We start from the raw sequence: 24,963 nt of genomic DNA on the forward strand, positions 1-24,963 counted from the left end.
AATTAAAAAAAAATACAGTTTTACTCTGACTGTAATTAATTGAACCTAATTCATCTGTTAATCTGTTAAAATACATCAAATTGGACAAATTCCAAATGAAAATATCATCTGCGTTCTTTGTTTTGATACAAAGTCGAAGAATGAGTATGAAAAGAAAGAAGCAGGGGAAAAAAAAGTCTGACCTGTCACACTAAATGTGATAAGGGTTAATTGGCTGCTGAAGACGCATCTTCTCTAACGTCATTAGTTTGTCGCAGTCGCATGGTTCGGTCCAATCAGGGCGTCCTGCAACTTTATTAACCTCAGTGGTCACTTCACTGTCTCACTGAGGTCGAGGGAGGGAGGGTTGTGGAGGGGGGTCCTCCGGATGCTGCTTATAAATCCGAGATGTAACTTGATTGGCTGCCTGTGAGTCAGCAGCACCAAGGTCTCTCCTCTTGACGCGAGCGGCGGCGCGCTGCGTGGCCGCTCACAGGCACTGGCGGAGCAGCCCACGAAAGGAAGCCAACTACATTTCAGCACCGGAGCTGTCCATTGCCCTGCCAAGTCAAGTCTCTGCTCCCCCCCCAAACCCCTTTATCCCCTCAACCCCCTTTCCCCTCATTTTTTTTCCTGAAGGCGAGAAGCTGCTTCTAACCATAATTCTCCTCTCAGGGGTGAGAGACGAAGGAATAAACAAACTGTGCCATTTATCCGAGCCAAAGTCCTGCCATGCTGAACAGCCCGGTTTGAGGGCACTGGAGTGATCAAATCCTTATTGAAGCGTCATTCTTTTCCCTTTAACGGTGAGTCCGCTTGGGCTGCTCAAGCTCACACACACATACACACACGCAGACACACACACACACACACACACACACACACCTTTTTGAAAGATGTTACATAACAAATTGTAATGCAGGGTGCTAGTTGTGCTCTCGAGAGTCATTTGTCAGGGATCTCGCAGTGAACTAGACAATTACGAATGGGCTGATTTGTTCATATATGTATTTATTTATTACATAATTAGGGTTAATCAGTGGACCGTATATGTTTTAGGACCAAGCAGTTGTCCACTTTCATAGTTAGTAAGAGGCAAGCATTTAATATACTTGGGTTCATTGAGAGCATAGAGCCTCTATACAGATGACATGAAGCATATTTAGGTCAGCATACACTTGAGTGTGGATTGTTTGGGCTTTGCAGCCACCATACGTCACACCCAAGAGTTATGGAGTGGCTATACCTTTTTTTCTTTTTCTTTTGTTGTTTTCTTGTGAGGGCATGACCTTCACTCTTAATCGTACGAACGCCTAGTACCTGTCTCCCTAATGGATAGTCATGAGTGGAAATACAATAGGTTATATATCCCCCAAATCCCATATTTACTTTTTCTCATCAGTCTTTGTTCTCAACGCTGTTTTTATCTTGTTGCCCACATTGATGCACAAACAAACCAATTTCAAGTCCTGCCTCAGCATGTGACAGATCCCCACGGTCCGATCCGCCTTTGCAGCAGTTTATTGTCCGACTCTCTGTGAGCTGGCACACACACATGCTTGGCTCTGGCAGCGCCTGAATGCCAATGTGGTGTCTCTTAGAATACACATGAACCAAGATTTAAATTCCTCTGCCATTCTTGTGCTTTTCATTTGTGTCGCTGTCTCAGAGAGACATTTGTTGTATTTTCAAATGGATGCTAAACTTATTTAGCATCCCTTATTCAGTGTTAAAAAGTTAAGATTTTGTCCACAATTAATTTCTATAACAGTTACTGTACTTTTTCAGATACAGTTAATATATCTCGCTTGTTTTCTGGGTTGATCATGTGACATTTACAAGCTGAGCCGCTGATTGGTTATTACTTGAACCCTGAGCACATGTGATTTCATTTTCAGTCAATAGCAAGTTGAAAATGTGCTTTGAAAGGTATTAACAGTACTTCATCAAATTGATTATGGTCAAAATATTTATGTTTCACTGTCAAAAATGCCTAAATAAATTGAGTATCCTTTTAACTGTATGTAGGGTAATACAATGCTTGATAATACAATGCTTAATAACCTCCAAAATCAAATGCAGTGAGTATAAGATTTTGGAAAAACATTCTTTGAGAATCTAACAAAATATTTCGTTCAAGTAATTTTTAATCACTTATAGGCGTTGTTAGCACTTGACTTTATCTCACTGAACACTAAGGAAAAGACATTCTGACGTTTTCTTTACCTTTTTGTTTGTGTTGTTGTAGTTCCATGGCAGCGTTACAGTGAAAGCTAAAAGATAAAGAGGGATAATGACCACAGACAAGTATAATATAGGGCTGGGCAATAAATCAAATCAATTAAATTAATTTGTTATTTTAAAAATCATCAAAGTTAACATTTGTTCATTTTTGTAGTTAAATAGTTCTTTTTTAATTCTTTAAATGTTTGTTGGGCTTCTTACATTAATTAAAATCATATTAGACCAGAATGACAGAATAAATAAATACTTTTTTTTTTTTCCAGTGGTAGTGGGGGGGCAGGCATATTGCCCAGCCCAAGTACAATATCAGTAACCCAATGCATTCAATAGCCGAAGGCTTTAATATTTGCTGCATTACAAGGATGGTTAGAACACCACTTGGTAAAAAAACGAAAGCTTTTTAAGTTAGAGCGTTAACGCTGTAGATTAATTAACATTATTGTAAAGAAACATAAATTAAATATAAAATAATACCTCAGTTCTCTTTACTTCCTATGGCAGGTGAATTCTTCTAACTTTGCAACCAAATCAAGAGGAGAGCATAAAGACAGACAGTGAGACGTTTATGTAATTTTCATTTTTAAAGAAGTTGCCTGATGGCTCATTGGAAAAATAAAAAAAAAATCGCACACTTTGAAAAGTCCATTTTGAACACAATATTGCTTGTACATCTTTGGCATAACATCTCAGAGAAAAACACTCCACTCAAGTTACAATTGTCTAACAACTGTATTAAATCAAGAAAAAAAATCGCATAAAAAGAGTCATATTAAAATGTCATCATCATTAACGAAGTATATTTGATGATTTTACGTTAATTCCAAGATTTTACCCAAGCAAATATTTGTTCCAAGATTTTACTTAAGTAAACATCTGTTACAAACTTCATAGGAAATGCAAGTAATTGCGATCATGTAAACATATATCCTACGTATTTTTGATGGATATGCAGTTTCACTCATTTCACAGCTGTTAACGTGATATGTTCATAAAAGTTAAAGATGTTCAAATGTTGTGAGTTTTTAAAAGTCCAGAAATGTATTTATTTATTTAAGTGTGAGGCTGAAGGAGGGTCTAAAAATGGATCTCACTAAATTAGTCGAAAACGTTTTTATGATTTCAACAGTTTGTGCGATTCAGTAATCGGTGGTCGACTTCGGAGGGTTACACACAACTATGCGTTTTTTGTTTTTTGGTTTTTTTCTGATGAGTGAACCATGTATAAACATCTTTAATTCAATTCAGCTCTTCATGTTAAACAGAAGGTTTAAGTGCGCGTTTGAAATGTTCGAGAATGATTCCACTTACTCATTTACTGGAAGGTGCTGGCGAAACTCATTAGTGTAATTAGTTCCAGGTCTCCGCTTCCCTGGTCCGCGGGTCATTTCTGTGGCTAAAGGGGGCGGATTCTTTCCCATGAAAAGCTATGCTTTGTGGGGATTCCATTTGGAAAAAAAAACAAAACAAAAAAAAAAACTTCCTGTCAGGCAAGGAATGAAAGGGAGCATTGGTTGGGATTCTAATCAGCACATACCAGTGACATCCAACAGCTTTGGGAAAGGAGTCATGACCATTGAGGACTTGTGCCCACTGTGCCTCTAAGCAAAATAGCAGATTTAAAATTTTTAAATTGCAGATGGCACGACCGCACAGAGTCTGTTTTGTTGTTTATTCACAAGTGATAGGAGCTGTGAATGAAAACAATGGTGTTGTTTTAGTTTTGATGAGCCATTGATGTTGACAAGCCAAACCTGAAAAAACGGGCACATCTATGAGGTAAATTTGCCTTCTTTTAAAACATTTTCTCTTGCCTGTGAAAAACAAGCACTTTCTTTTATCTGGACTTGTAAAGAGAACATTTTCAGATCATTAATGACAGGGGCCAGAAAAAAAAAAAAAAAAAATTAAGGCTGAGTACGACGGGCCCCAAAAACTTCAATTTCTTTAAGTCAGTCTGCATGATTACAATGTTTATCAAAGTAATAAACCTAACAAATTCATCTAAAGAATTTTCAAAACTTAAAACCATTTAATAATGCGTGTAAAATGTTCGAACAACAATAATGTTTCCTGATTTAAAATCGGTTTTCCCGTCAACTTATTCTTAGCTTGTGGAAAAAAAATAGCTAGTCATAGTTTGCTCACCAAATGCTTAAATGTCACAATTATGGAGTTAATAATGACCATACAGCATTACCTTAGCATTTAATAATGCGTGTAAAATGTTCGAACAACAATAATGTTTCCTGATTTAAAATCGGTTTTCCCGTCAACTTATTCTTAGCTTGTGGAAAAAAAATAGCTAGTCATAGTTTGCTCACCAAATGCTTAAATGTCACAATTATGGAGTTAGTAATGACCATACAGCATTACCTTAGCTTTTAGCTGAGTTTCAAATGACCGATTTGTAAAAAGATATATTCATCAAAATGAATATATATATATATATATATATATATATATATATATATATATATATATATATATATATATATATATATATATATATATATATATATATATATATATATATATATTTTGGGGAAATCATCACACAGCACAAAAAAGGTTTCATTATTACCATGTCATTTCATATTAGATTGGTTTGTATCGATGTCCTACAAATGATTTTGAATATCTATAAATATCTTGACACAAGTCACTCCTTGCTTTTTTTTTCAGCATAGGTCTATAATATATTGATTAAGTCACAGCGATCTCATCACAAGTTGATTTAAATAACTTCCTTATTATGATATTAGCAGTGACATGTGCCTTCATTTGCCATGCGGGATTGTACTATGTACTGCAGCTACTTAATAACGAAAAAAAAAAAATAACACAAATTTTAAGTCATAATTAATTTCATCATAACATACAAGCCCTGGGATAATTCCAAAGAGAGACTAGATAAATATCTCAGAGGATCAGAAAAATAAATGAAGGATTGGAAGAGTTCGTTGGTCTCACCTCCCTTTTTAATTCATCAATATTTAATCAAGTTTCTCCTGAAAGCCCCATTGCCATCAATTGCTGACAGGACTCAAGAGGCTGAATGAGTATTGAGCCTCCCCTCCCACGCTTATACTTTACCTTCCCACTAAGGTTTGTCAGAGAAAACGACAGAGCACATTTTCTAAATTTATTAACAATATTTTTTTTTCAGCAACCTTGCAACGAAATATTCTGAATTGCAGCTTTGAAAGTAACATTCCCAAGTCGAGATATGTCACAATGTATCAGCCTGAAGGAGTGGTGCTATCTTACTTCCCTTCCCTTAGATCTTTTTTTAACCTGAGGCCTGTAAATCATTCAGATGCATCTGGGATGGGAAGAACACAAATGTCAAGTTTGAGATAGGTTTGAGATGTCCTTTTATAAATTGAGACTTTAGATACTAACCCTTGAGCCTCATCATTGTCATTTAAAAAAAAAAAAAGGATGATAATGATTTGGAACAGTTTATATATTAGTTATGGAACAACTGTTTGTTGTGTGGGTACATCAATCTTTAAATTAGTTTGATACTCCTCAAATCATTCATTTGACATTTATTTTAATTTAATATATAAATGAACAATCAGTTCTCCACAAAGCACGCATGCACAAATATCAGGTCTCTGAGTCATAAATCTTATTAAATGTTTGAGAGTATGCGCTAATTTTGAGCTAAAAATAAAGAGGAATCGTGCTCAATTTGGGTTTAATGACACCACTCAAATTTGATTCAAACCAGTTGTGTAAGTTTTAATTTGCCTCCAGGTCCATTTGTTCAGCGTCGATACACTCTAAAAACAGGTGGGTCAAAAATAACCCGATTCTGGCTCAAAAAAAGGACCAATCCGTTTTTGTGTCAATTTTACCCAACTATCTGAGTATTTATATACAAAACAATCCCATTTTTTGCAATTGTCTAGGAAATAAACGACCCATTTTTCAGGTTATTTCAGCAAAATTAAATGCAGAATGTTAGGTCAAATTGATCCACAATATTGGATTATGGTCAATTGCTTTTTCGGTTTACTGACTGATAGTACTCATAGAGGCTGGCAGATCATATTTGGTGCCGATATCCTTTTTTAGTAAGAGTTTATATTGGTGTCTCCTCATTTATTATTTTTTTTAATTAATTTTATTAATTGCAGAGACAAACAAGCATTCATGCACCCAATTACACCTAAGGACTATTTAGCACATCCAATACACCTGGGGTGAGGGAAGAAGCCGGACTGCCAGGAGAGAATCCTTGCAGGCTCGGGGAAAGCATGCAAACTCCAAACAGGAAGGCCGGCGCCCACTGAATTCAAACTCAGTTCACTGAACTGTGAGGCGGACTAAGCTCTATGCTACTATTGCCACCAGATTAAAAAATAATAATAAAAAAACTGATGCTGATGTTAGTCAAAATACCAAATATTGGCGTATTTGATATTAATAGAGGCTAAAAATATAAAAGTATTTGTGTGTACTTAGGTGTGTTGGAGTAGTTCCCGCAGTAGCTGAGCAGCACAAACCTGCTGTCAGTTGAGCATCTCGAAAGCTTAAACATATCACGCTTGAGAGGTGACAAACTGTCAGGTTACTGAACTCTAACAAACGAAGGCATCAAAGCGGGGCACTGACCCATTTTTGTCAGAGTAGACTGCACTGGGGCAGGAGGCAACCAAAGAGGTCTTATTTAATATTCAGAAGTTAACCTGAAAATGACATGCTTCTGTTTGTTCAGCAGATACTTCTGTCGGAAGTAGAAAAAAAAAATAAGCGAATATATATAAAAATGAATACATTTAAAAATATTGTCCTTCTGACAATATATAATTCTTGCTTCATACACACATAATGCATAATATTATATATATATATATATATATATATATATATATATATATATATATATATATATATATATATATATATATATATATATATATATATATATATATATATATATATATATATATTTTTTTTTTTTTTTTTTTTAACTGTGTATGGATTTCTTAGAACAGCCCTGGTGCTTTAAGAAAGATATAGCATTCTCTTCTATGTTTAGCTTCTCTTCTCCAAATCATGTTCATGAATTTTTTAATGAGATCCATGTTAAAGTGGTTATTATTTATGTACTTTAATCAAATCTACATACATTAAGGCATTCACATGAGTATTTTTGCTACGCTCAAGCACGCCTTCTCATCAAGCTAAAATTGCAATGCTTTCTGACAGTGATCAAGCCCAAAATAAAACAGTTGCTTACAGTTTCCTCTCATTTATATCCTACAGTTATTTTATTTGTGTGCCTTTTCTGAATGTTCAGTGGGTAAGCTGTAAATGTTGATCCCAAAAAGTCTCGATCAATGCACAAAAACATATTTTCTTAGCACTTAGAAACCTGCTGAAAACAAGAGCTCACCATTGTGAGGGAACAACAAAAAAATGAACGAACAGTGTTTGACAAAAGGTTGCTGTAGTATAGGAGAAAACCGATCTAATAAATAAAACCATGGCTCTTGTTCAAAATACAAAAATCAAAGCCCAAATAAGAATACCTAGAACATACATTTAGCTGGCGAAATGGGATGGAAAAAAAAACCGCAGAAAGCATACTTGATGTTCACTGAGGAGACATATAATACACACTAATTAACAAGCGGAGGCAAACAACTACTTGGCGCATTGAAGTCGAGAAATGAAAGTTTGACATTTGCTCTGCAGCAAGCAGCTGCACCTAAAAAGCTGCTAATTGTCAATCCATGATAGATGGCCTGCAGGACCACCGCCCACCAACGCTAACCCTGGCAGTGAAACACAAAAACACAAAGGAAAAACAGACACATGACACGGTGTTCAGTTCTGCTGACATCTAAGAGTAACACACAAAAAGCAAAGTTTTCTTTCTCCAAGCAGTTTGTCCTAAATGTTCATTCTAAGTGTTTTCTACTACAGAAGCGTGGAGCCGCCAACATGGAATAAACATTTTTTGACTGGCAAGCTTGTTTGAACGTATTGTTTGGATGTAATAAAATACATTTGAACAAGCATGTTCTAACATATTTTCAAATGCGTCAGAACCTACTTACACATACATTTGAGTGTAATTGTATGCTAAATGCTAATACAAACATGTTTACCCATAATGCTGCGAGGAATGCTCATCAACACCCCATGGAATTTTGGAAATAAATGCTATGTGTTCAGCAATTAGTCATTTGCAACTGTTTAAACATATTACCAAATGTGTTCAAACAGTTTCAAAAATACATTCATGTCTATTTTAAAATACATTCAAATGTATTTATAGGTACATATAAACTAATGCCCGGACTCACGCCAGCTGTTTGCCTAACATTTAACCACCAGATCCCACCAAAAAGCATTTTATTGTCCAACAAATCAAAAGTACAATTTCAGGGCACACTTTATCTACAGCATATGCAGTCTAAAGTGCTTTAGCAAGCAGTCATATTCACTTTTTGGAAACATAGTAGTAGTGTACCGACACCAGCCAATGTTCTCACTTTGGCAGGTTCAAGCTACGGAAGGGTTTTCATTTTTTAAATTTTTTTTAAGATCACTTATTTTATCCTAGAGGATCCCTTGTCAAACACTGTCAAACACCCAGAATTTTGTTTTTTTTTTGTTTTATTTTGGATTTTTGCTAATCTCTCATCGCATCCTAGCAACTATCCCCTATGTAGCACAAAAAGTAATTGCCACTGCCATAATCACTGTTTACAGGCTAGATTGATTGAAATACCCATATTTAAAGGGAATTTTATCCAGAACATCAATTTCTCAGTCATTGAAAACTGCTCAATCTTTACGGTATGTCAAATATATTACATTATTCATATCTTGGGACACAAATCTGTTGTTTTAACTGTTTCTCAGCGTGTCAGCTACTTATTAGTATGCTGTAGTGCATCCGAAGCACAATGGCTGACCTCTTTAGAGAGGGAATGTCCTTGTGGATGACATGCTATGTGTCACACTGTGGGTGACTTGGCAGGAAGTTTAGGGGAAGGTAAAATGGAAGCATGACCTGATGCTAGAAAGAAACAAAGATCAAATTTATTTTTAAAACAAAACAAATCATAACAGATTCTTAAAGTACAATGCATGAAACAAAAAAGCACCCATTTAAAAAGGTCCGATAGCCAACAAGTGGCCTTTTTTTCCCCCCTTGGAAACCTTTGGGACTGCCACCTGTGCCAATATGTTTACGATAAAAGATGGGTGTTGTCTCCTCTGCAGTCTATAAAGTACAAGAGTTCAGCAGCAGCCTGGGACCAAATAAAGAGGCTTGTAGGCTATTAGAGTAGCCCAGGAGGAAGAGAGCAAGAATGACTCCCATTTCACTCCTGATAGATGAGATTGAATTTCATACAAGCACTTATGTGGAGTGAAGATGGATGGGATTGAATGTCGGAGCAAAGAAACATGTCCCACAAGAAGCATGTAATCAACTTCAATCCATGATGGCGCCTTTTGAATAATAGATTTTGTTGTTTCACAAAAGTAGAAATTAGAACAAAGTATGTGCAGTTTGGGCATAGTTCTGTAATCACATCTACCTGAGCAAACATCTATTTTCAGAATGGATTATACTGCCGAATGTTTCATTGATTAATTGAATCTTTTGATACATTTTTACTATAGTTTATTCGAAAAAAGTTTTGCCACAATTGCTGTTTATTAATTACTTTTTATTTAGTATTATTTAGTAAAACAAAATAACAACAACTAAAATAACAATTAAGCAATGTCAAGCAAAAGGGATTGCTGTTACTCAATAAACTTGTTAAAACTGATTGAGTTACTGCTTTGTTCATCCTTTACCAAAGTAAAAGCAGTTTGCAAATCTCTTGTTTTAATTAAACACAAAAGATAATCAGTCTGCTTTCAGGGGAGTCCAAAGATACAAAGAGAATAAATACTACTGAGATGTTGAAATCAGAAAAAATGTATTTTAAACTAACAATCGCCCTAAACAATTACTTGATTATAAAAACAGTTGACAATTAATTTGATAAATGATTATTTGTCAAGTAATTGCTTAATTTTGACAGCTCTAGATAAAAGTGGGAAAAATGGCTGGCACTAAAAGAGTTATTGATGCCAAATTTTGATTAGCGTTGTTAGAGAGGAAGATAACAACTGTCCCAATTTTTGATGTAGATATGGAAATTCACCCAATATTTCTTATAGTGTGCTAAGACCATCATTCTTCAGTGTTATTTTCCAAACCTGAAAAGTGTTCCCAGCAACAAAATCACCCAAGATGTTATATCCCAGCTAACTGTAAGCGTTGCAGGGCACATATAGACAATTTACTCCCACAATCACACCTATTGGCATTTTAGAGCCTTCAGTTGATCTAAAAAGCATGTCCTTGGTTTGTGGGAGGAAGCCAGGATAAATGAAGAACATACACTAACTATTAGATAACTGCGCTTAATGGAGTAAAACTTTTAATTGGATTTAGCATGACTGGTGTTGTAGCGATAGATGCGGTGTATCTGTATTTTGCAGGTTCAATTAACAGAAAGGCATTTCTCCTGGGATTTATAGAACTCTGATAAAATAGCTGACTTGGGGAATGGGAAGTTACGTATTCTGACCTGCAGGTTAAAGATAGTTGAGAAGAAAGGCTACCTAATAGTTGGAAGTCACTCTGAGAAGCTGATACATGAAATAAGACGCCATTTTGTTTTGAAAAATGGAAAAGTTATTTAAATGATGGATTTATATCTTGGTTAGTTAGGGTCAGTTCTCATAATGATAACAGTGAACTGGACTTGACCTTCAAAACTGAAAGTCTGATACTGAGTCAACAGTTGTTGAAGAGATCATTTGTTTAACAGCAAGCATTTCAAAGCATTTAAGCTGTAGAACAAATTGAGGTTTTTTTTGTATAGGATTTGAATTTCCAAATAAACTACATCACATACCATTTCTTTATGGCCATAAACAGGACTGTATTAAGAGTGTTAATAAATTAATTATAATTTGTTAATTACAGTCATAGTTAAAGTGGTTTTTAAATCACATTACACACATTTTCAACCTCTAACTTTGTGCTTTCAGTGTGATGATCTGATCTGACACAAACAATTCTTATTCCTAACATTCTAAACATTTTCTAATTATGGCAAACTTCAAACTTGTCAACAGTTCTTACCATAAAAATATAGCCAAATATAGCAATGCTGATGGTGATACTGAAGCGAGAAAAAATAATCTAACATAACTATCTTAAATCTTGTTAGAACACATTGCTCGTGTACTGAAATTCTCACTCGTGTTTGTTGAGAACAACGCAATTCCTAATACGTATATCTGTTTGCCTACCGTCCAAAACACATCAGCTTTTTTTTCACTCTTTCATTTTTGAAATGACAGAAGCAATCTGGGGCAGACAACGTACTACTGCTGCACGGGAATAGAGATGAGTGTATTTTTGTTTCACCTTTAAAGACAGGAAATGAAAAAGCTCAGATACAACTGAGTGGGGAAAGTCTACTTTAATAGCGCAGAGATGATGTATATGTTGTTGTTGTTTTTTTCCTTTAACGGAAAACAGATGGATCTACTATGTGAGCCCCCTCAGGCCTTTTCACACTACTCACGCAAGTGTCCCCTGTTCCCTCCTCTCCCCATCTGTGTGCAGCCATGGGTGTGCTCATGTCAAAGAAGCAGCCGGTGGACAAGGTGCAGAGGTGCACCGCTGTGGTTTCAGCATTTCAGTCAGGCATCAAGGACCGCGCGGCGCTTGTCAAGCCGGCAGAGGGAGACCCAGAAGACGGTGACGTGCCAGCTAAAACCTCACCAGGAGCCGAGGAGAAGAACACGGAGGATGGAGAAGGTGGAGATACAGAAAGTGGCACCGGCCCGTCCCCAGCCCAGCAGACCACTTCTGTCAACCAGGAAGCTTGGTCCAGGTTACGAGATGGGAAAGGAGTTGAGCCTGAAGATCTGGAAAAGAGTCACCAGCTTACACCGCCTGCTTATGTGCGGCCCAAGAGGGAAGCAGATGATGATCAGCCTCTAGAAGTAGAGCTGGCCAAAAAAGAGCAGGTAATGGCAATAGCATAATCAATATGTCAATTAAAAGCATGGGTGAATGACGCATGAAAGTACAATACATATAAAATGACTTACTCTACACACATATTAAATCCCCGAGGCATAAGATTAAAGAGGTATTTAAACCAAGTCAGTATCCATGGCAACAGCAGCAAATGATCCGGTATCATCGTCCAAAGTCGAAACCATTCAGCGAGGAAATGTTGAGCTTTTCTCTTAACATTCTCGGAGAATGTGAGAAAGTTGAAAAGTTCAAAATGGTCATTAAATTCCAAACACACTGTGTGACTTTTGTGCGCACAAGGGCACTTCACACAGAGCATCAAGGGGGTGAGTTGCTTCGCCGGTCTCGGCAAAGTGACCCGCATGCATGGACCTGGAGGAGAACACGGTGGAGTTCACACTTACTCACACCATTAAGTAATGAGTTTTCAAGACTAAATATTGTGCTGAGAAATGTCTCTGGTGACTGGATTAAAAAAATTAAGTAAAAGATTTTTTCTGAGAGACAAAAAATTCAAGCTTATCCACGCAGAGCCTGTCTAGACCACAAGACAGTTGGCACGGTTTAATCTGTAATTAATGACAAATAATTGCACACGGTGGCAAGTTAAGTGGAACAAATGCTGCTTTTATTGTGCCAGTATTTTGTAAAAACATCGCCTCCCTTTTATGTGAAGTGGACTATGTTAATGATTTAATGCAACTAAAGGTCAAGGTTTTCCTATCAAGGTTTCGCTTAAATTATTTAGACATTTTTGGGAATAAAAATATAATGTTTAGAATATGTCTGTAGATAATTTTAGATCTCACGCCAATCTGATCAGCTTGATTGGCTGATATGTGCCATTTAATGCAAAATCAGTAATTGGTTGTCGTGTCATAAATGCTGAGCAATCAATAGTGTCGTTGATCAATTCTACAAGTTATTTTGCCATATGAATGCTTTGAGAGGAAACATTACATTTTTGATTTCACTAGTGTGACAATTTGTTTAAGTTGTTCATTTAGTTTGAGAAATATTTGTTGGAGAATCACTTCCTTTTTTCGGAGGCCTTTGATTGTTTTACCATTGGATACAGAAAAGATTAAGGAGGAGGAACAAGGTTCCCAAAATGGTTGCCATCTAGTTGCAGGAAACACAAAGATGCAAACACCATACAGGAAGCCCAGAGGGGGAATCAAACCCACAACTTCCACATGCACACGTTCACAATTCTTAGCACAAATTTTAGTTTTTACACATACTGTGGATGGTTTGGAGCCTCTAACGCCAAAAGCAATTTGCACAGACATATGACTGGGCAATAGATATAATTTAATACATTCATTTGTCTTTATAAAATTGTGAAATTAGCTAAAACATGAAATCATTATTTTGCCCAAATGGTAGATGTGTTGACAATGGTTGCTAACTACTTCAATGTGGCATTCAAACAAATCATGCACAAGCAATGAAAAGTTACTTTTTTTAGCACAAGATATGAATGTTAAGTTTTTATAAAAGCTCATTTAAAATGACTATACACTATTATTTTTCTGAATATTTTTCACATGATCGTTTTAAATAAAAGTTAAACATGTAAATTAATGTTTTTGGGGTTTGTTATTTTGCTTGAAATCAATGAAAACCAAAAATTAAGATTTCATTTTTGCGTCAGCCCTATTTATTACTTTCAATTTTTTTGTATTTTGAAAGTAATTGGGAAATACAACTAAGCAAAAGTCAAACAGGATCAAACATTGAATTATGCCCAAAGTTTAAGATTTATAGAACATTCGTCACCCTGTTGTTTTGGTATCGCTGAAAATAGTCTTTTTTGTTGGCGCAAAACTGTATTGTACAAATTTAACATTCTGTATGAGCAAATTAACCAACATTACAACTAAGCAAAAATCCGGGATATTTTCTGAAATGATCAGCCAACAACATTTACATGATTGTGTAATTTCACACTTATTAGATGAGCAGACAGCCTAAAAACAAGAACCGTTAAAAATAAAAAAGCGTGAGATGCCAAATTTATACTTTCTCTCTCAATACGCAAACTAAGCTATTAGCACTGGTGTTATTGAACGTGATGTTTGTCAATGAGGTTCATTTGCATAGAGGTGGGCGATTCTTCCGCTAAGTATATGCTTGTTATCTCATTTAAATACGTGCATATAGCACAGGCGCACTGAGACATAATCTGCTTGGCAGTGCAGTTAGCTGAGCATTTCCCCAGCTGTGTTTGCTTTTTGAATTAGATGCTATCTGTTTGCTCCATTTATACTGGTTAACACCACACAAAAGTCGCGTAACCATTTAGTGAGTTCAGTCTTCACTGCATTGAAATTACAGCAAGCGCATTTGAATTCCGGTCTATTTTAGCGTTATTTCAGTATTGTCTCCGGCACCATCGAAAATTTGGATGGATCGGCGCAGACAATAGCCAATGATATTAAATTCGGCTTTGCCAATTGTGGTGTTAGAAAATTTGGCACGTCGTTCAGTGGCGCCTCAAAGGTGGGAAGGGAATTGATAGAATCTCCCCTGCAAATGGGTTCCAATTCCCCATTTTGTGGACTATATAATAGTGAATCTTTAATGGCCTCTGCTCTTCAAAGTCCAGGCTCATACTCAATTTGGCATTTTTGTTTTATTCCACTGCACTGCAGTTACCCAAAGGATTACTGAGGGAAAATCATCCAAGCCAAAACACAACTCCATTCAGCGGCAGTTTGACTGGCTCATAACTCAACAGAAATCCCAGTGCTCACATATTGATAGGCATGTGTGTTCCCATAGTTACCAAATGATATTTGCATTCATGCTTCTTGTTACATCTGCTCCTGTACAATTACAGTGCCCCGGTAAAATATTAGATGCCATTTTAATGAGGGAACTAGCGGTATTCTTTAGTGTGAGGTCACAAGAGAAGTCACAGGTGTTTCGGTCAAATTCCTGAAAGAAGTGCCGTGGCATTTGAAAAGCGATAAGACAGGTGTAGAGTTTTATTTATGGTGGAAAATAGCAAGCATCGTGCGCTTGCTTCCTTCGTTAGCACAGTGGCTTTTGCATGTTAATTGAGGCAGCAGGAAATGGACATAGGAACACACCACCCCTCTAATTATCCATCTAGCAAACACTAAGTAATCTTTTCCACCTGCTTTCTCATTATTTAGACAGGACAGGTGAACTCATTAAAATTGGAACGACTTGATCAGGGTGCAAAGATGTCGGAGAAACAAGCTTTAAATCTTTCAACAACAAAAAAAGCAGGAGACTTACTGCAAATTTAGTGGGCGTATTGGCAAGTTAGATAATTGTACATTTAATGATTTGGATTTGTTTCCATCTGTCCTTTTTCTATACCAATTGTTTTTATTCAGGTCACCAGAGAACTGTAATCTGCTCAGTACAATGCTGGCATGCAAAGAGAAATTCATTTTGGTCAAGATCCTATCCCCTCTATAGACAAAAATATAACGTGTGACTATTCACTGGCAACAGTTTGCTTCCACACAATTTCATGTGCCAATTTAGTAAATCACTCACAAGCAAAATAACTTTTTTTTTCTTCAACCTCAGCCACCCAGTGATGAGATGTGCGACGTATGTGAGGTCTGGACCGCCGACGATCTCTACCCATGCAGGATCTGCACTCGGGTGTTCCATGACGGCTGCCTTAGGGAGTTGGGCTACCTGCGCGCAGAAGCCTTGCAGGAGATGAGGGATACAGCTCATACAGTTACGGGCTGGAGTTGCTACTATTGTGTAAGCATCATAATTTGTTGCAACATTCATACAAAAAATGTCTGAAATAATGGCAGCAAATATCCACATTCTATGTAAATTTTAAATCAAATGCTACATACATATTTTAATGTACACCCAGCAAGAGTGTACATTAAAATACCACTTTCCAAATTCAGAGCTTATTATTGAAGCTGTTTTGATTAATCAGCCATGTAAATAAATAGTTCCAGTTATTTTTTCAGTTTTAGATCCTCCTGAGGGCAAGCCTATTCATCTGTATGGCCTTTTTGATGTGATGCAATTAACTTTGATGTCTTGCTGAGACAAAATAGATCCAGCAGTGGCCACAAATGAATAGGCTGGGTATAATAACACAAGATGGGGCATTTTCCCCACAGTTCCTCTTCTGATGGGTCTCTATCACATTTGACCCTAATACAACCACAGTAGAAAGTAATGAGTTAATAAATACCTAAAACCAGGGTTTTTCAAACTTTTTGGAGTTAGGAGCCCCTTTTAGAATTTTTTTCCCCAAGGACACCTATTGCATATGTTTGTGGAACTGAAACAAACCAATAAAAAAAAAAAATCATCATATTTAGTGACCAAATAATCAAGCTCTTTGACGATGATGTGGATTACGTGTGTCTATCTGACAAATTTCAAAATTATCACATTTAAAAAAATGAAAATTACAACCAGTTGGTTGGAATTTACTGCTTTATTGAAGTCATAAATAATTTCACAATTTAATATAAAATAAAAAAAAAATCGCACTTAACTTGGTCTGTCTTAGCCTAGGTTATCGCCCTTATAATCAAACCATTCAATATTTACGAAGGTATTCAATACACAATCAGCAATTGGTCAGCCAATCAATTTGAGAAATACGTATACTGTACAGCATTTGTCATCACAGCTTAGAAATCAAAGGTTGTGAAGTTTGAAAGTAAAGTTTGAAGTACTTCCAGGTAGTAGTCAAACCCATATTCAAACTGTATGCCAAAAGTATCTTTGCTGGTCATGACCCTGCTGGAAAAATAATATAGTCTGTGTTAATTCCTGCAATGGGCTGAAGAGTGTTTTGCTCAAGAACGCTTCACTGTGGAGTAGAGGCTTTGCTGTGCTCCATCAGCACTGGCAAATTAAATCAAATGCCAAACACTCTCAGAGAGGCATTTTAGGGGGGCTTTCAGCCACTCTGAGAAAGGACCCTGAAAGGTCCTCTGTCTTTTGTTGGGTACTTCACTGGGAGAGGAATGTGGTCCGGAAGACTTTTGTGTCTCAGTGACAAAGAATGAGAAAACTCTTAAATGTCAGTTGTTGAAAAAAAAAAAAAACTATTTGCAGCATTTATTGCTTCAGAATGTGAGTGTTTTTTTTTTTTACATGTGTATTTATAGCAAGGCCTCAAAGCACACTGCTGTGTGTTTGGATGAATGGCTGTCGGTAAGAAAGGGGAAATGTTTATTATCATCATCACACCTTTTTCCTAAGGGTATGGTTAAAAAAAAAAAAAAATCCTATCATGTCTCTATTGTAGAGTTGCAGCCTCGGGAGGCACCCATCCTTTGCTGCTGTAACAACGTAAAAATCAACTTACAAAAGCAAGCTGTCAATTCTCATACATGGGGGTGTCTAAGGCTCAGGAAAAGTTTAAAACTCTACAAAGGTTAACAAAAAGAACAGAATGCTCAATAGCCACCGAATTCAAAGGATAAAGTCATTTTTAGCAGTGTTACTGAAACATACTTAAAATCTTTAACTCCAGAAAAATATCTTTGAAGGAATGTTCAATACCACTTTTTATGTTTTATTCCAGACAAACACCAGTATGAGGACCCAATTGCTGAGTAGTCACTGATATCAAAACAACGATAATGTTTTGAAAAATTTGCCCCAAAATCGATGACAGATCATCCATACAACATATCGTCTCATTACATTAACATCAATTTTGTCTTCTTCTTTGTGAACGCTACTTTGTGATCATAAAACTGATCCAAGAGCTTGTTGAGTGTTTGTATCGGCTGTCATCGCAAATACCGATACCCCAAAATACAGAACGCTATCTGTTTGATACTGATACTTGCTCAACCCAAATACTTTTGCAAACAAGCTTTGGAACATTATTAGTTCTGTTATATTCTATATTCTGATGGAAACTTTTAGCAATAACATGTGTTTCACTCTTCTTTGACACTGATCATTTTTTTCTCTTTTCTTTTAATTGCTTCAATGCAAATGATTAATGATATTGTTATTAGTATATTTATTTTTTTGAGTTGCTTTACCAATATTGCTTTATTCTTTAGGTTCAGATTGAAAATATAAACGCTGTATTTTTTTTTTCTTTATGGGGCTCAAATCCTGTTTATATTTTGACATTTATGAGATTGATATTTATTGTTCTGCAGGCACTGTTTCACCGGCAGTAACAATTTAATGGTTATGCTCCTGTGGATTAAAGACAATGAAGAACTCTGTCAAAATGAAATTGACTTAAAAGGCAGCTTTCAGATCATTTATAAAATGTCAAACACTATTTAACGTTGAATTTCATGCAATTTGTTATCATCTGATCCAAGTTGATGATCTTGACCACTGCACAAAATATGACATTCTTTAAACAAAGGTGTTTCATCATAGATCCTCCTGAACTGTACCTCAATAAACCATACCTCTTGCTTACATATTTTAAACCAGTACATTCTATTTAGAACTGATGGTCCCCAAGAAACCCCAAGTGGCCACTGTGTTTGCAATTGTTTTTCTACGTCCTTCCACAAGAGTTCATTTCATGTGTGGCAACCAGTTCCTCGCATCTGCCAAAAGGAGCTGAACACAGAGAATGTATGAAAGAATGACCCGGACTATGTCCTCCAATTTAAGGCTAATGGAGTTTCTGTTACCAGTTCTTTTCATCATCTTGAAAATATAGCTTGTGGAGTGCATTCATTACTCTGTGACACTTTCATTTGCTGCTGTCCAAGCTTTTTCCATTCACTCTTCTGCATGATGTCACATATACTTGATTTAGAGCTCTAGAAGCGACCTCAAACACATTTAACCGTGTTCTTTTGTTTTTATATTGGCTTCCCGTTAGTTTCTGAATTAATTTTTAGATTTTTGATTTTGTTAAGCGCTTTATGTCAGACACCAACTCCTTAGACAGCCAATTTGATGGACATTGATGTCTAAATAGAGTTCTTTTTTTGTTTGAATAATGCATTTTTTTCACTCATTTTTTATTTTATCATACCATGAGGTTTTTTTAATGAACTGTGTCAAATAGTTGATTCAATATGCCTGTTAACTGCAACGTAATCCTGCCTGTCCCTGTTTCTTGCAGGATAATTTGAATCTACTGTTAACAGAAGAAGAAATGTACAGCCTTATGGAGACCTTTAAGCAGTGTAAGATCATCCCAGGTGAGTTCCTGAATAACCCTGGAAAAACTGCTCTATGTGCATTTGACGCAAGCTATTTAAAGGTGTGTTGGCGTTTATGACTTTTCACTCTTTTAACATGTTTTTTAAGTCCAGATATTCGCTCCCAGGTAGTTATTAACACTTTGTTTCAACACTTGGTTTACCTAAAGAAAGGTCTAAAAATGGCTGGTACAAAATGAATTTAGAGCTGAAATAATACCTTCCTTTCGGGAATTAAGTACTAATTAAGTAATTCAGTAATGGTTTGCTTTAGTAATTTAGTACCTAATCAAGTTTAGATCGTTAGAACTAAGTGACAAAGTAATAGATTACCTAAGGTGATACTAATTGATAGAATACTTTAGGGACCAAAGGACCACAGTAATTAAATTAAAGTAATTCTGTTAAAGTATGATTACTTTGGTACTTCGTACTTAAGTAATCAACTAGTTTAGTATTTAATTCCTTGTAGTTATTTATTACTTTTGTTCTTAATTCATTTAGTCCATTTTTAGACCCACCTTTAGCCAAATACTTCAAAAAATACCTTGAAATACATTTAAATAATTATTTTGGATTGAATGTTTGGGTTCTTAAAATACACAAAAATATGCCTTTGGCTTTGAATGAGTTAATAATAAGAGTGGTATTCCAAAAATTTCCTCCTCACTTTTGGGGATGTGAGGAAAATTTCTCATGAAATAGGATTTCCATTAATATTTTCTATTTTTAACAGTCAAACAGCCACTTTACTTGCTCTCAGTCTCATTATCCTTAAGTACATATCTGTTTTAATTCTTTTATAGACCAGCGGGGGAGAGAACTTTGCTTTGTCTGAAATGTGTCATGGGAAATTCATTATAATTGAAGAAATGTTCTCAGTGACTAATGAAGGTGTACCGTATGTCATTAATTGTTCTTTGTGCTGTAGAGTCGTGCCTGGTATCGGACGAGTTGCTGCAGTATCACCACTTTGTATCCAAGCAGCAGTTTGAGAAAGACCTGAGTGATGAGCAAGAGGAAGAAGTCCTTGCCCAATTTGCGGCGCTGGACCCTGAGAAGAAGGGTCACATCGAATGGCCGGACTTTCTCTATTTTGAATCACTGGCAGTTTTGAGAAAGTTTCGAACTGAGGTAAAGAAAGTGTTGTTTTTTTTTTTAGGTTTCGTAACCTCATTTGTTTAATGAGGATACGAAATGCTTAAGAACTTTTTACATCTTGTATTGCATGTTTGTTTTCGTGCCACAGTATACTAACCACAATTTTGTGCAGACCAATGTATTTTTTTTTTTTTCAAAAGGTGTCATATCACTTGTCCTTCTGATATTAAAAAAAAAATCCTATGGTTGATTAAAACATGATTGGTTGGAACAGCAACTGTGTCAAGCTGTGAGCATCAAAGTGTGCAAAATCATTTATGTCCATCACATATGGAACACTCAAGCGCTGCTAGCTGGCGGCTAAGTCATGCATGAGACAGCTATAAAGGTGTCAAAGCCATACTTGCAACAGGTTATGTTTGACAATAACCAAGTAGGCTATTTCTTAACATTCTGAATTGGTTGTTAACATCCTGAATTGGCGATTGAACTTGATTTCAGAACAACATTTTCTGTTCTTTGCATCAGGAGTAGAGTGCAACAGTTGAAAGACTTCAAAATAAAACCACAAAAAGGTATTCATGCTCATATATTTTTTTGGTAAACTAATGTTTATTTTAAAGTTGGCCTTCTCGATGAGTGTTCAGCATATTATAATGTAATGCTAAGCCTTTAAAATTGTTTCTGCAAGCGGCTTGACCTTATATTTTTGATGTGTACACTAATAAGGAGGGTATCAGGGGAGCGGGCGTTTTTTTTTTCAGACCAAGGCATTCGAGGTACTCAAGGAATTGCTCCAGCCTTACCCTTTTTTTTTTTTTTTTGCCAATAATCCAGTCCTAGCCAAAATAGTTCACACCAGCTTACAATAACACTGCCATGTAAGACAACAACAGAGAGGTCTGAGCCAAGCCTGGTGGGATTGAAACTTGAAAGGCTCCAAAGCTAAATCTCATCCGACATTTCCTGATGTCAAGGCAGGGCTCTGAGTACATTTTTCAATGTCTTCCTTGAAGACTCGCACATAAAGAAATGTTGCTGTTGGTGAAATGTAACACTGTTGCTAAGAATGCTATTGCATTGCAAAACATCCACTCCTTGGCTACATACGAAAGTTGCCCTGTTAAAACACAGCTTCACACTGCCATGAAGGGGGGGGCAGAAAAAATATGCTATCCATCTCAATAATTGTGCATGAGATGTGAATGGCCTAGTGGAATTTTCTTGGAATTTTGCCCATTTATTGACTGGTGGGCAGCTCGCATAAACTCCAGTTTGCACAAAATGGCAAATGGAGAGTAACATTGCTGAAAGGACTTTTCTTGTGCCCAAACTGGATCAGAACTTTTTTTAACATTCCAAATCGTGATCCTTCATACGCGTCTCAAATGCCATTATCTAATACTCGATACAACTTGCTTCCCCCAGAATTCTCTTGTGCGCCTCCTGACTGCCAAGGAGAGAGACACTGCTCGGTCAGTGTTCCTGGGTCTGGATTTGGATGAGGATGGCCTGATCACAAGAGCAGAATGTCGCCAGGCCCAGCAATCCTGGTTCAACAAGCTCAGCAAAGACTCACAGTCCTGCAACGTGAGGTGAGTGCACAAAATGAGATCTATCACACACAGTCAATATGTCCTAAATGATTCATTGTGGATGCCACTTTTGAATAGGTTTTGAAGATTAATGTATTTAATCTAGCGTTTTGGACTACCACTTAAAATGTTGTTTTCTTATCACACTATTAAACACTTGTTAGTTCTAAAATAGAGTTTATTTGTTAATGTTGAACCATTAACAGTGTTAGGGATGTTACTCCTGTAAAAGTCATGAAATAAAATTATTCAATACTTTTTCAAAACGTTAGCTTGTTATTGAATTACGTTTAGATTTTAAACCTTTCAAAAATAATTACCATATTTTGTAGTCGACAGGGCACTCCATTTTCCCGATGCTTTGTACGTTGCATCTTAGAAGATGATTTCAACTTTTTTAGGACACTTTACTGATGTTCAAGTTAAATAAAAGTTTCCCGTGTGTGATGTTTCTAATGAAGGGAAATGAATTCATTCTATTCCTCTGTTTAGAAAAATAAATGGTGTTACCTAATGCTGTCGAATGGCCTTATTACCAACAATCATTAAATTCAACTTTAATGTCTTTTATATTTACTTGTTTTGTAATAATATATTAACTTGAATGATGGACTACAATTATAACTCCATTAATCTTGGTACTCATACTCATTCAATTCTTTGAATACGCCAAAATATAAAAGCAAAATAATATATCTGTCCCTCGCTCCCTTCTCATCATAATCACATCATTTATTATATAGTCATTATACGTATTACATTATTTTGCCATTTATTATGCAGATGAGATTGTCTTCTGCTTCAATGTGTGTTTGAAAAATATAATCATCACTGTATTTACTTTTTTGGGGACGTCATCCTTCACCATTTGAATTTCGAACCAAGTATGAAGTGGTGTTTGTTCATTTTCAATAATAATGACTGTTGAGGTCGCAGGATACTGCAAATGACCTAAGACCTAATCCAAAGTCTGCGCTTTGTATCCCGCATGACTCATTCATTTTCATGACCCTCCGCATAAAACCTGTGCATGCTCTGTCATGATGTTCGATGACGCATGTTTCTATTTTATGAAAATCGTTCTACAAAGAAATTAATAGGACATGATATACAAGGTTTTTGCACAGTTTCTAAACTACGTTTGATTTGGGATTTTCTCATGCCACTACAATATTTTTAAACCCTTTTTGGTATGTTTTGACTGGTTATTTATTTATTTATTTATGTATTTATTTATTTATTTATTTGTGTGCTTTTAATGAATACACTAACTAAGGGCAAGACGGGCTTTGTTGCATCCATCCCTATTATATTGATTCTTCATTCATTTGGCTCAAAGCGCTTTCAGGAAACCCGCTCAATATTGTGCAATATGAACTCTGTATTTGTGGCTGACAACTGCACGTTTATCACATTAATATCCACGGGGATGTAATATGACAACTGAGCGTATGTTTGAGCGTAACATCTGATATTCTGTAATTTGTTGATACTCATTGTTTACAATATTATTGTCTGTGTGTCAATGGTGGAAAAAAAATAATTGTCTCCCATATGTATTATCAACAACACATAAAAATATTTGCAATATTACCCTTGAGAAATTCTTTCAAGAAGGATCCTCTTGGATTATCTTTACATTTACTTGAAATCATTCTTTGGTAAATGATAGTCACACCACTGAGACAAACTTGCATGCGCTTCACCCACATCTCCTAATGTCTTATTTCACATGCACCATTCCATCCTGCTCACCTGTTCATCATGTGACACACCAACCACACAGAATTATGGGACTCTGCGCGCCTATGAATTGCGGGTGAGTGCGACTCAGCAATGTGCACGGCTCATCTCCTTTCTATCGCTTCAACACCCCAAGTACTCTCTGCAATACTTATCATGCATGCTCAGACAACCTATCCATTTAGACTCTTAACCAGAATGCAGCAATAAGGGACTCAAGCAAGCCCTAGAATGAAGTTGATCGTGAGGAGTGGGGAGCCCTTCACATGATGAGCTTGTTTATCCTAAGATTCTTAGCTGATTTTATACATGTGAATTAAGAGCGCCATTTATAATAAAGGTGGATACTCTAAACAAAGTGAGTTTAAGTGCTTTTTGGTATGACAAACACTAAAGTGCAGCTTAAATAAAGGTCATTAATTACAGAATTCCAAGTAAGTACCATCACTTTTGACAGCTGTTTTGCAAAGGTGCTATGCAATATTGATTTTTTTTTTTCTTTCCCTTTCTTTCGAGGCCAGACAATTCAGACTAAAAAAAATACAATAGTGATAACTCATTTTGTAGATCTGTCAATGTGCGAGACTATTTGGGTACTCATGTGAAAACTAAGAGACATTTGTTTATATAACCTGGTTTCACTTAGTAAGCAAACATTTTTGACTTTGCAAACACAACATTGAATTAGTAATACCAGATAAAGAGAAAAAATAAATATATACACACTTTTTCATCACTGCATAAAAATGACACTCGCTGTTGCACTTTTTTTCTGGCCAACATTTTTTTAAATACAATAATTGACTGCAAATGCGACTTTGTTTTTCTGTTAGCGAAAAGTAGTGATAGACTAGATTCTGACATACATACAAATAAGAATAAAGTAAAATGCCATTTTTGTCCTTGTGCACCAGAAATACAACACAATTAAAACATGAAGATGAAAAACAAATAGAATAGAATAGAATAGAATAGAATAGAATAGAATAGAAAAATATGGGGTACATCAAGTGAAAAATACGTATGTCATATGAACAGTGGGGCTCCC

General features: G+C 36.1%; 1 protein-coding gene across 2 annotated transcripts in view; it reads left to right on the forward strand.

Moving 5' to 3' along the window:
• The first annotated feature begins 374 nt into the window (after positions 1-374).
• The window catches only part of phf24 (PHD finger protein 24), a 28,030-nt gene continuing 3,441 nt past the window's right edge, over positions 375-24,963 (forward strand). The window contains exons 1-7 of one of the 2 annotated variants that reach the window (XM_088435810.1): positions 375-785; positions 11,888-12,294; positions 15,878-16,063; positions 19,398-19,476; positions 20,408-20,610; positions 22,006-22,172; positions 23,959-23,991. In XM_088435810.1, coding sequence (XP_088291936.1) covers positions 11,890-12,294; positions 15,878-16,063; positions 19,398-19,476; positions 20,408-20,610; positions 22,006-22,172; positions 23,959-23,991 — 1,073 coding nt within the window. In that variant the 5' untranslated portion in view covers positions 375-785; positions 11,888-11,889. The remainder of the gene's footprint in view (positions 786-11,887; positions 12,295-15,877; positions 16,064-19,397; positions 19,477-20,407; positions 20,611-22,005; positions 22,173-23,958; positions 23,992-24,963) is intronic. The other variant, XM_088435811.1, reaches the window with a different exon arrangement.

The sequence above is a fragment of the Hippichthys cyanospilos genome, chromosome 15 (genome assembly GCF_059441005.1).
Source record: "Hippichthys cyanospilos isolate Australia breed blue-spotted pipefish chromosome 15, RoL_Hcya_1.0, whole genome shotgun sequence".
Lineage (NCBI taxonomy): Eukaryota > Metazoa > Chordata > Actinopteri > Syngnathiformes > Syngnathidae > Hippichthys > Hippichthys cyanospilos.